Raw genomic sequence first — 12,777 nt, 5'->3', positions numbered from 1 at the left:
CTTTACTGCAGCAATTCTGTCCTTTTTTTATAATCCATAAAGTACTGATGGCTCCACTGTACATATACTATATGAAATTTATCCACACACACAATTTTAGTGTGTTTACAGTAAGGCTGACTGAATTACTGTATTTCTACATTTTTGGATATCAAAGATGGTTTTCATATTGTATACAGTTCAATGAGAAGTAATGTCATTTTTGTAATGTGATTACTTTTTCACATTTTGACAGTCTGTGCACTATGACTGACTATATGTTCCTGTTGGATAGAAAACTAGTGCTAATGTTTTGATCAAACGACTCAATTATGAGTCAGGTTTGCTGTGTTTTGATACGGTTAGTATATGTAGAAAATGGTATTTTGCATTGTGAAATGTAAAGTTTGTATTTATTTAACAAAATGTGGTTTTTGTCCGAAAATAAACCATTTGGCCAGGTGTGTGATGTAACTGTGTTGCTGTGTTAAGAGTTTAGAGGAAGTATTTTAAGTATTGGTCAATGCTTGTTAGCAACAGCAAAAAACTGTAATAAGACCATTTTAGCTAATTCCCTACAAATTGCATAGAATTTACAAAACAAGCAACTATGTGAAAATCAACTGCAGAAAAGCAAACTAAGTTGACACAGTTAATGTATCACAGTCACTCCTTTTTCATTGTTTTTCAGTGTTTTTGTGTTATCTGGTGATCTGGTAGTAGTAATCTTGAGGTTGTGAGCAGGAAATTTATTGCAAACTGTTGCTTGTTGGTGCATTAAAGTGCACAATCATTTGACAGTGGACAGCCTGACAGCAACATTTTGAATGCAACACAACACTGTCTTCTTATAATTTACCTTCTAGATATAATTTTCCAACAGTAGGAAAGTGCAATAAATTTTAACAACCAAGTAGTAGAGCACCACAGATGACTGTTAATTACATTAAAGTCAAAAACAAATAAGAACATTATCTTTATATACTTGATGAATTAATGGTTATAAAAAATGAGAGCATGGAGCCACTTACCTAAACCTGGGTGCAAGAATGGGTACATATGTGCTCCAGGGCCCTGATTGGGCACCAGCTCATACTGCAGAGCAGTGATCCTCCGGCTGATGTCTGTCTGTGGGATGGCTTCAACAAACAGAGCTCCCTCTGCCAGGCTGAAACAACGGACTGTGCCCTGAGCCTGGTCCTTCTCTGTCAGCAGCACCTTCAGGTCACCAACACGCTCCAGATACACATGAGAACCCTAAGTGAGATGGACCAGGAGGACACATATTCAGCACAGCTACACCTGACTGGCACAATATACCGCAGTGTCAGACCTGCTCATTCAAATAAATTAATTGTTTTGATCTGCAAACTGTTGATAAGCTAAGGTTCCTTTCTTAATATTGCTGTCGTACTCTACCTCAGAGTATGTGTGGGGTTTGATGCACACATGGAAACCCGTGGCGTGTCCTGATGAGGGCTCTGTGTTTGGCCGCAGGTTGACAATGACGGCCCCTGTGGGGTAGAGCCACTCCAGAGACCCCTGGGAGCACCGTAGGTAGACCTGCTCCACATCTCGGCGATGAGACTCGTGGCTCAGACCACTACAGATGACAGAACAAATGGTTGTGTTACATTTTTCATTTTAGGCATGTAGCTGCTCATCTTATCTTATCCAGAGTGTGGAATAGCAAACGCTCAAAACAATGGAAACGACCAGCAACCGATGATATGGGAAAATGTATTAAAGAACTATACAGTATAGAAAGGATTTTATGCAACATTTAACAGGAGCTGTGTTGCAGCAGTCTGCCAACAGGTATTTCACTTTGAACTCAAAAAAAAAAAATCACTTGCCTCTGATGTGCGAGCTCAACACCAGGAACTGTTTTGACTATTAAGTCATTATACGTTTGAGGCCAGTAAACCTAAGGCCAAAGTGTGAAGTGCAGGCTTTCATTTTTTATGACTTAGGGACTTGGGGGACTGATCAAAGGCACCACATGGCTGTATTTACTTAAGATAGAAACTGGAGCTGAGACATTCCTCTGCTTAGAAGTACACCTCCAAAATACTAAAGGGAGCGTTGTTAAATTTACTTAAATCAAATATCACATATATTCAGGATCTCAAACTAAGGCACCGCTCTCACCCACATATAATTTTTGTTGCCTTGACTCATTTTCCCTTCTGAGAAGAGTAAAGACACATCTAGTACATGTTCATAGGGAGCACTGAGATCTGACTAAATTTCAGGGTAGTAACCACAAGCAAAGGCCCAGAGTAACCAAAAGCATCCTTAAATTGTACTGAACATCTGCACCATGCCATTTATTTTACTCTGACCTATCAGTGCCCTTCCTGGGGATTACATGAAATCTTAAACATCCAGTATAATTACTACTCTGAGGCGCCAAAATCCTGTGCACAAAATCAAATACACAACCCCCTTCCTGGATGATGCAGTCGGCTATTATCTATCTATCTATCTATTTATTTATTTATTTATTTATTTTATTGTCGCCTATTGTAACCGTACATTCGCTCTGTCTTATCTGCCTATAAGTGATTTATTGTTGTATTATCTGCTCCTAAACTGAGAAGTCCTTTGTTCGGCTCCATCCTCACCTTCCTCGCCAGCTACACTGGTCGCTGGAGTACTGCGCCACCGCCCGACACAGGAGCACAGCTGTGATCCAGTGCGCAGCCCACAGCCGGACCATGGTGACCAGTCCGCCACAATGGTCACCCTCTCCTACAAGCCAGACCAGCCAGAACCGCGCGCGCTGCCGCTCCTGATCCGTGACAGTCCAGTAAAATATCCCCCGGAGCTCCGTCCAGCGGCAGCAGGGTACATACCGGATTCAGGCGAGGCAATGCTGCGTCTGACACAGAAAACCTCTTTGACAAGACGTTTGTAAAGGGAGGCGTAGACGCGCGCGACAGGACAGCATAGACTAAAAACACTTTCGCTGCGTGAGCTCCGTAAGGAGGGCGTGTGCCAGCGGCTTCCTCCGCCTTAGTGACACGCGACAAACCACTCCCACAATCCCCTAAATTGCAGCAGCCCGCGAGATCTCGTTTCCCCGATAAAGAATACTTTTATGGTTTAGCACAAGTTAAACTGGACCTGGTGTAAACCTGCGGCTGAATGTTCTGAAACCTAAACAATAAGTAAGAAAGAAAGTCACATAAAAGGAAACACTGTAGCCTGTGACCTGCTTCCTGTTAGCATCTATTTGCAAAAGAGCTTTTCATAGTTTGCTGGTCTGCATGCCAGTTCTACAGGTCCCTTAAAATGACAAAGCCAAACCGTTCAAGCTTGACTAAGTGCGTGGCGGTTTTGTAAACAGATGGGTCATATTATGACAGTGAAAATAACAGAGCAGCATGCAAATCTACAACTCCCTCAAACCACCAGAAATTCTGCAGTCAGTGCCCAGCTGGTTAATACAAGACAAGTAGGAATGAATTTATTCACTGCAACGAACAAGCAGTGTGGTATTTTTAAAAGTGATTTATCATTTGAAGACAATTTTGATGGTGCAGCATCTGCACTGTTAGGTCAAAGGTCATAGTGTTTATTTGTCATATGCACAGTTAGAAAACATGATTCCCTGTACAATGAAATTCTTATGTTGCCATCCACATGAATGCCACAAAATACAAGTGAAATATAAAGTAGATGAGCAATAACAAATCTAAATAGGCAGTTATTTGCCTATAGCCTAGTCCTCTTGGAAAAAAGGACCTGACTTAACACAGTCACACTGAACGGCTGTTTGGTTCTCGGACGGTTTTCCCGTGAGAAAAAAGTGGGAACGGTGGGTATGTTACCGACTCGTCACATTCCCCTGGACAGCCAGAGCAATGTAATGCATTTCGAGAAATACCAAAACGGGCCCCCTTAACACCCCCCGAAAATCACACACACACTCCCTTTTCCCACAATGTCTTGGCATTTACTGTTGCTAGTGCTGTTTTATGAAGCCTCTTTGTTGGCAAAGCCACCAGTTATCTTTTAATATCAGCCTATATATGCTTTACTTTTACAAAAATGTACCATAGTACATGTTGGTACCATGAAACAACAAAAAAACTGCCATTTAAAATAAACTAATGGACTGAAAATGAAAATTTTATTTAATAGCTCAAGGGTGCTCTATCATGTAGGGGAATTCCCCCACATCACATCTGTGTCACAATACCCCCACCCCCGTTCCCTGAATTTTAAATAGATGTGATCTCACCAGAAACACTTCAGAAGCATGATTCTGGAGGCTGCTGAGGGAATCTAGCCTGAGTCTATCCTGTCACCAAAGCAGAGGACGTTTGAGCTGCTGATGTGCTGTTTGACCTCATGTGCTTCATCTTATGAAGTATTTACGGAGCAGCAGAGCCTGCTCCTCTTACCCCTCTGCCATCACCTGGCTCTTCTCAAGCAGCCTGACATGAGGAAAGCTCTGTCTGTCCACCCACTGCTTCCTCATGGAAACACACACACACACTCCTTCACCTCTGACTACAACCTTCATGACCTTTATTTTATCGCTAATCGCAAACAGCACACTCCTCTTCTTTTTAAATCCTTTACTTTTTCACAAGGGGGCCACCTGAGTAGTTACACTGCTGGGAGGCTGAGTGCCTCTGGCAGGCGAGGCCGATGCCCTACTCTTTGGCCACCACACGCTCCACCTCCAATTTTTGTGGCGCCGCAGATGGCTGCCATCGGTTCTGTACTGGAAACAAATTCCTTGTGTGTAACATACTTGGCCAATAAAGGTGATTATCCTTATCCTTATTCAAGGGCAGCCTGACAGTAGTTGCTGAAGAGGGATGAACATAACTCATTCATTTGGCATCAACTTCATGCTGCCCTTCAAAAGAAGAGAGCAGGAACTACATAAGAAGCAACTAAGAAAAATGGTTCAAGGGTGTATGCCAGGGCTTCTCAAAGTAAAGGTGGTGTTTTACTGGACCACATTATATTCAGAGGTGTATCTATAGGTTTGTCCTCCTCAGCTACATACATGAGAGGGTCAGAATATTAGCAACACCTCTAAATATAATGTAGTCCAGTACATCACCTATAACTATGACCTTAATAATAAACATATAATTGAGTTTATATCTTTATGACAATTTCACTAAACTGAAACAGTTTGAGCTTCATAAACACAAATGTTAAGGTGGAAGTGTTGCACTGAAGTGCATACAACCTGCAACTTTATCCCCCCAAACATGCACATACTTGGAGAAAGAGAGAGCTGCTGACACAAAGGAATGTAGTAAACTTACAGGTGAGCAAACCCATCAATGTCTGACCTCTGTGAGTTCTCTTCAACTAAACAGATCCATCTCATTGTTCTCTTATCAGCTGCACTACCAGAGAACATGCAGCTGTATAAGTGCATGGTTGTGGGTGTGTTTTTTTTTTTTTTTTTTTTTTTTAACACACATGCAGATGTATTTGACCAGCAAGGTCAAACAGGCTCCAGGGTCAGGGTTATTCAGCATGTGTGTGTGTATCAGGTCTGATGTCTGCAGAGAGACAGAGTGTAAACATGCAGTAAAGTTCTGTTTATTCTCCGGCTGAGTGGCTTTCATAGATTCTCCATTAGCGCTCACTCTGATCATATACCAACTGCTTTATCATGAGGACAGAGTAGATAAAGGAGACAGAACGTATGTAGAAAGAGCTTTCTTACTTAAACAGCTTGCTTTGGCCCTTTCATTCTAAAATACATGGTGTCCATTTGGTAGATATTATCCAAAACACCCTACAGCTTCATGACCTCACACACTTTTAGTATCAGTTGCTGCTAAGAACTGCCAAGCCTGCACATTCACACAAATGTTTAGCAATAGCATGGTGAGAAGAGGTGATAAATGTATTCAGTGTGTTCAATAAGAAGATATGAACGTGTTTTTGTATCTAAAAAACTTCATTTTGCAACAATCAGTTGGTTAACTGATCAGTTGACCAACAGGAAATTAATCTGCAGCCACTCTGATAATTATTTAAGTCGCTTTGAAGGAAAAATGCCACATACTGTACAGCTTATTCAGGTTCTAAGTTGTTGAAATTTGCTACTTTGCATTTGTCCCATGTGACAATGAACTAAATACCTTTAGGTTTTGGACTGTTGGCCAAACAAAATAAGATATTTGAATATACAGTGGTGTGAAAAAGTATTTGCCCCCTTACTGATTTCTTATCTTTTTGCATGTTTGTCACACTGTAATGTTTCAGATCATCAAACAAATTTAAATATTAGTCAACGATAACACAAGTAAACACATCATGCAGTTTTTAAATGAAGGTTTTTATTATTAAGGGAAAACAAAATCCAAAACTATATAGCCCTGTGTGAACAAGTGTTTGCCCCCCTGTCAAAACACTGGTTTATCGCACCTGAGTTCAATTTCTCTAGCCACACCCAGGCCTGATTACTGCCACACCTGTTCGCAATCAAGAAATCACTTAAATAGGACCTGCCTGACAAAGTGAAGTAGACCAAAAGATCCTCAAAAGCTAGACATCATGCCGAGATCCAAAGAAATTCAAAACCAAATGAGAAAGAGAATAATTGAGCTCTATCAGTTTGGAAAAGGTTATAAAGCCATTTCTAAAGCTTTGGGACTGCAGCGAACCACAGTGAGAGCCATTATCCACAAATGGCGAAAACATGGAACAGTGGAGAACCTTCCCAGGAGTGGCCGGCCGACCAAAATTACCCCAAGAGCGCAGCGACAACTCATCCAAGAGGTCACAAAAGACCCCACAACAACATCCAAAGAACTGCAGGCCTCACTTGCCTCAGTTAAGGTGAGTGTTCATGACTCCACCATAAGAAAGAGACTGGGCAAAAATGGTTTGCATGGCAGAGTTCCAAGACGAAAACCACTGCTGAGCAAAAAGAACATAAAGGCTTGTCTCAGTTTTGCCAGAAAACATCTTGATGATCCCCAAGACTTTTGGAATAATACTCTGTGGACAGACGAGACAACAGTTGAACTTTTTGGAAGGTGTGTGTCCCATTATGTGTGGTGTAAAAGTAACACCGCATTTCAGAAAAAGAACATCATACAAACAGTAAAATATTGGTGGTGGTAGTGTGATGGTCTGGGGCTGTTTTGCTGCTTCAGGCCCTGGAAGACTTGCTGTGATAAATGGAACCCTGAATTCTGCTGTGTACCAAAATATCCTGAAGGAGAATGTCCGGCCATCCGTTTGTGACCTCAAGCTGAAGCGAACTTGGGTTCTGCAGCAGGACAATGATCCAAAGCACACCAGCAAGTCCACTTCTGAATGGCTGAAGAAAAACAACATGAAGACTTTGGAGTGGCCTAGTCAAAGTCCTGACCTGAATCCAATTGAGATGCTGTGGCATGACCTTAAAAAGGCAGTTCATGCCCGAAAACCTTCCAATGTGGCTGACTTACAACAATTCTGCCAAGATGAGTGGGCCAAAATTCCTCCACAGCGCTGTGGCAGACTCATGGCAAGTTATCGAAAACGCTTGATTGCAGTTGTTGCTGCTAAGGGTGGCCCAACCAGTTATTCGGTTTAGGGGGCAAACACTTATTCACACAGGGTTTTGTAGTTTTGGATTTTGTTTTCCCTTAATAATAAAAACCTTCATTTAAAAACTGCATGATGTGTTTACTTGTGTTATCGTTGACTAATATTTAAATTTGTTTGATGATCTGAAACATTACAGTGTGACAAACATGCAAAAAGATAAGAAATCAGTAAGGGGGCAAATACTTTTTCACACCACTGTATGACTTTGGGTTTCAGGAAACTGTAACTGACATTTTGTTTCCAGAAGAAATTATTGACTAAGTGATCAAGGAACGCACGACCAGATCCTTCTTCACCTCTCTGAGGAAAACACACTGGTGTTTAGGTGTTTGTGTGTAGTAAGAAAGAAGAAAGGGGGGTCAAGGTGGAGACTAAGTGCTAAGTGGATGTGATATTTTTCTCAGCACCTACACAGCTTTGTCCTGTGGGTAGCAGAGGTCTGGGGATTTCACCTCAAACCTGACTGCTTGAGCTGAGTCAGGGCCAAACATTTGTGCTCTTTATCAAACACAATAAATCCAAGCCTAACTTCTTAATATGGTACAGTGATTCAGTGCACTCCCACCACTCTCCAACTGTAGGTACAGTTTAGGATAACAAAGGCAGTGAAAATAAAACTTTGGCAGAGTTAAAAACCCCCTTCAATTTTCTGGCATCACTGCTGTTTAGCTACAAATTGCTGCGGCCAGATTTACAGTAAGGCAGACCACCTCTGGGGGAGCGTTTGTGGGGAAAGGTCTGTTTACCTTTGAGCAGAAAACTCCACACTCTGTGAGGTAAAATAAACTTTTTGTATGTGTTTATATATCAGTATTGTGCTCTCCTAAAGAGGTTATTGTTCTTTAGATTTCACAAGATTTTTTTTTAAATAAATATGCGTAGAATCCATGTTTGTACATTGGTACCAAATGAGTGTGTTTATCTGATTTTGCATCATTGCATCAGACAAAATCGTTAAGAAATCAGTATGAGAATTCTGGCCATGTGCCGACTCCACACTTTATAAGTTGAGCCTTCTGGGGGGAATTACTTCCTTTAACTTCACGTCAAGTGTACATGTTGGCAAATAGCGTTCTGCACAGGATTAGCAAACACAACACATTTTATTCCTCCAATGCTCAACACTGGCAATCGTCTTTTCCTCTTCTGTAATAAACAGATGTCCCCTGATCAGTAAAATAAAAGTGTTATGAGTTAAAAACAGCCATCCACTCCACTTTGTAGCCTTCTTAGTCAACCTGAACGCCCATGTTTAAGCTTTTGATAAAGAATAATTCAACATTTTGGGAAATACATGTATTCACTACATCATGCTGTACGTGCAAAGTTCTGTTACATTTTGTTGAATCTTGCTTTGATAAATACAGAACATTTTCCATCTCAGTTTTAAAACAGCTGGATGGAAACACACCAACTTACTATGTAACTCCCACAAAATGTCAAGTTGTTTTTTTTTTTGTATGTATTAAACAAACAAGATGTAATGTGCTAAAAAGCTTTATGATACTGGAAGGTGGAGTTGTGTTAGCCTAATATAGCAGGCCAGCTGCTTCCCCCATATCCAGTCTTTAGGCCTAAGTTAAGCTCACCATCTTCTGGCTATAGCTTCATAGTTGGTGGACCGAAGGGAGAATGAGGAGAATGGTATCAATCACCTCGTCAAACTCTCAGCAAGAAAGCAAATAAAAATAGTTCCCAAAATGTCAAGCTATTCCTACAGTATATGCTTCTATGACAATAATTCTAACAACTCCAGTGCTTTGGCTAGGAAGTACTGTTGTGTCTTTATCAGCCAATATGTCCACTTTGCCAAGTAGAACTTTCAAAACGTGAAAAAGTTCCCACATAAAAAAGTGTCTTTTAACACTGAAAACACATTATAACCTTCTCTTACTCTTGTCCTGGGTGTTGTCATTGATTCTGTTCCAATGGTCAGTTTTCTCTTTTCCTGTTACCTGCCTATCCCTCAGTTGGTGTGTATGCAGTAAGTTATCCAGTTCTCTGCTTTCATCTGCCTTTTGAAGCTGCAGGGCTCCTTCTGCCTCCAGTAGTCAGTTGAAATGGTAGTAATCTATTCCTTCTTTCAGCTGCAAGGAGTTGAGGTTTCCCTCCAGAAGGCCTCCTGTCATATCCTACAGATGAAACACAAACATGAGAGAAACAATAAGAACAATAGAAAAAAAACAATGCTGGGAGACAAACCTTCCCACAAAGCTTCGTAACAGGCATTGTCAATTGGCTTTAAATTATGCCACTGGCTTTGTCTTTTCAGTAAAGGTCTTCTTCTTCTTCACAGTCTTCTGCTGTGTATAACCGTACTCAACTATAAAGCTAAAGGTTATATACAGACTAAAGAGAAGCAGACTGGCCAATGGTAACCCTTGGCCTATAAGAATAGTTTGAATGAATATATTTGTTGATTATAGTCATTTGACATCTGGGTGAACAATGTGTGATTGAGTCCAGGTGTTTATGTTTGTGTGTTTGTGTGTGCGTGTGTCAGAGGGAGCAAGAGTGCGAGAGCTTGACAGAGTCCAGGTCTCCTTGTCCTCTGACTCTGATTACTTCTCTCAATTCCCATAATTGTGCAATTAGTAGCCCCCGTAGGTGGGGTCACTCTGGGTTTCATGTCTGAATCTGGCTGGGAGATAAACAGGCAGTTAGTGATTTTGCTGCCAGGACAGCTGTATGGGTGCATGTTATTGTATATTTATAATAATAATAATAATAATAAAATAAAAAAAAGAAAGTATCTGTATCTTAGGAAAAGCTCTACACATGCTCCCAGGAGTTTAGAAAACAGTGGGCAAATCATCAGATGTTTGTACAAGCATCATGTGTTCAAAAATCAGGCTGCTGTCCGACCCATTTCCTGACTGCCTCCTGGGTGTGTATGGGTTATGTCCTGTGCTGGGCACACACCCTTGATCATTATGTTGTTAACACAGACTACAGACCTAAGGGACAGATGGTCAGAAACTCCAAACATGCAACACACAAACATATGTTGTGCTGACCAGTTTAACACAGATGACAAAGGGGGCGGAGGCGTCTCTGTAGTGGAGAACTGGGATTTTTGGCTTCGATCTTTCCTGGAGGAATAGCAACAGAAAGAGAGACGCATAAAGCACATATCACTGCTACTCACAGCTTCTTGTAATAAAGTGTTCGGATGACCATTATTTTGAAAAGACCCGGTGCCTCTTTAGCCCTGCTTACTGGGATATTTAATCAAAATAATGGTATCCACAGTGTCTGAGCTCACCTTGGATTCCTCATATGTGTAGAAGCCTTTCTGGATCTTGTTCTCATCCACGTCACAGAACGCTTTGACCTGATCAATCAATCAGAAAGGCCATGAATGCTGACACACACTCACATAGCGCAGCTTCTTACACCAGTTGCGTTCACTTACAGACAGGAAAAAAAACAAAAACATATTTTGATTAATGTCTCACATCTGGAGGTTAACATACTTTCTTCTGATTGGTCGGGCTCAGGGATCGGTACAGCTTCCGGCCCTGTTTCCCAGCATTCCATATGGAGAAGCTCCCCCATTGGCTGAGAACTCTCTCCTGCAGGAAGTCTACTCGCAGCTTCCAAATGGTTTCTCTAGAAACAGCAGAGATGAGGAGAGGGTAGAGGACAGAGACACAAAAACATGAAATGTACAAGCTTAAAATCAGAGATGATGTCTCTACAGGCCTAAGGCAAAATCGTTTAGTTTGGTGTGAAAACAAAGGTTCATACTGTCTGAAGGAAGAAAATGTGCTGGTTAAGATGCCATTTAGGCCATATTGTGCATTTTAAGGTGAACTGAGTGTAAATGGGGCCTTAAACTAATCACAAGGGCACACGTGGGAATATTTAGAAAAAGGGCTGCACATTTTAAAGGAAAAGATGTGTAGCCGAGGCAAGGACCGTGAACAGTGAGATGTTCAGGCAACTTTTACGTAAAGCCCAGGGTCAGCCAAACTGTTGATTGTACACTAGACATTTATCAGCTTAGGGCTGCAACTGACGATTATTTTCATTACTGAATAATCTGCCAGTTATTTTCTCAAATGATTAATTGTTTGGTCTATAAAACATCAGAAAACAGTAAAACTCTTATGCATGCACACTGACACACCTTTACATTCAGATATGCCTCCATGTTCTCCACACAGCCCCATGGTAATAACCCCTACCTCTTTCCTCACTCTCTCTCACACACACAGACCTCTGTTTTCACTCGTAATAAGACACAGTACCTGAGCCTTAACCATAACCACTACTCGCCTAACCCAAACCCTTACCTAACCATAACCTTTAACCAAATCGTAGCCCTAAAATTAACTGATTTACATGATGGAGATAGCGCCTGGTCACCACAAGAAAGGCCAAGTATCCACAATGTGAGTAATACCAGGTGCACACACATCCACACACAGATATTGCGCAATCACTCTACTTTTATGTCCTGATGTGAGCATGGCCCTGTGTTGAACACTGGGTCTAATAAAAATGAACCCAAACCCACCACCATCATGGAGCCTGGGTGGTCTCCAGATTGCTTTTCTATACAGGCTTTGATTCCGAGACATGGCAGGAACATGGCAGATATTTACTATAAACTGTATCTGCATACACATACTGAAGTCTTCATCCCCCTAATAGCCTGCAGATCAACACACTTTCACACACTCTGGTACAGATTCACATACACAACATTCACACAAACATAAATACTTGTGCAGACACGTCCACATTTATAAACTCTGTCAAAAGGCCTCTCGTGTCGATTAGTGTTTGGCCCCAACTCAGCTTTGTAAAAAGACACTTTTCCCCTCACACACAGGGCATCTACAATTACTTATGTCTCTCACACACATCTCTCACATACGTGTGTGCAAGAGATAAAAAAAAAGTTGATAGTTTCATTTGGCTAAAGGGAGGAAGTAGGTAGGCTTTAGACAGGAAGGGGTGACAAGAAGTGAAAAGTAGGCAAGGCAAGCTCAAAATAGGCCTCCAAATATAGACAGATGACAGATGAAGACAGAGGAAGATTATCACTGAAGGAGCATTTCAACACGAGCAGATGAGCAGGTGACAGATGTATAGGAGGAAGGAAGGAAGGAGAGATAACAGGAAAGATAGAATAAAAGAGAAGGTGGTGTGAGGTGACAGATGGCAGGAAAGACCCTCTCCTTTGGTGTGGTTTACATTTTG

General features: G+C 41.4%; 2 protein-coding genes across 4 annotated transcripts in view; both read right to left on the bottom strand.

Moving 5' to 3' along the window:
* The window catches only part of LOC109972286 (meteorin-like protein), a 7,062-nt gene extending 4,104 nt beyond the window's left edge, over positions 1 to 2,958 (bottom strand). The window contains exons 1-3 of the mRNA XM_020621023.1: positions 2,607 to 2,958; positions 1,399 to 1,582; positions 1,011 to 1,236 (exon numbers count right to left, since the gene is read on the bottom strand). Coding sequence (XP_020476679.1) covers positions 1,011 to 1,236; positions 1,399 to 1,582; positions 2,607 to 2,701 — 505 coding nt within the window. The 5' untranslated portion in view covers positions 2,702 to 2,958. The remainder of the gene's footprint in view (positions 1 to 1,010; positions 1,237 to 1,398; positions 1,583 to 2,606) is intronic.
* A 5,504-nt stretch (positions 2,959 to 8,462) lies between these two features.
* Positions 8,463 to 12,777, bottom strand: part of b3gntl1 (UDP-GlcNAc:betaGal beta-1,3-N-acetylglucosaminyltransferase-like 1) — a 13,132-nt gene continuing 8,817 nt past the window's right edge. For 2 of the 3 annotated variants that reach the window (XM_020621022.1, XM_020621020.1), the window contains 4 exons: positions 11,043 to 11,178; positions 10,832 to 10,900; positions 10,584 to 10,658; positions 8,463 to 9,698 (listed from right to left, as the gene is read on the bottom strand). In XM_020621022.1, the coding sequence (XP_020476678.1) occupies positions 9,618 to 9,698; positions 10,584 to 10,658; positions 10,832 to 10,900; positions 11,043 to 11,178 (361 nt within the window). In that variant the 3' untranslated portion in view covers positions 8,463 to 9,617. The remainder of the gene's footprint in view (positions 9,699 to 10,583; positions 10,659 to 10,831; positions 10,901 to 11,042; positions 11,179 to 12,777) is intronic. The other variant, XM_020621021.1, reaches the window with a different exon arrangement.

This window comes from Monopterus albus, unplaced genomic scaffold, assembly GCF_001952655.1.
Source record: "Monopterus albus unplaced genomic scaffold, M_albus_1.0 scaffold252.1, whole genome shotgun sequence".
Lineage (NCBI taxonomy): Eukaryota > Metazoa > Chordata > Actinopteri > Synbranchiformes > Synbranchidae > Monopterus > Monopterus albus.
This window is presented reverse-complemented; position numbering and strand designations above follow the sequence as displayed.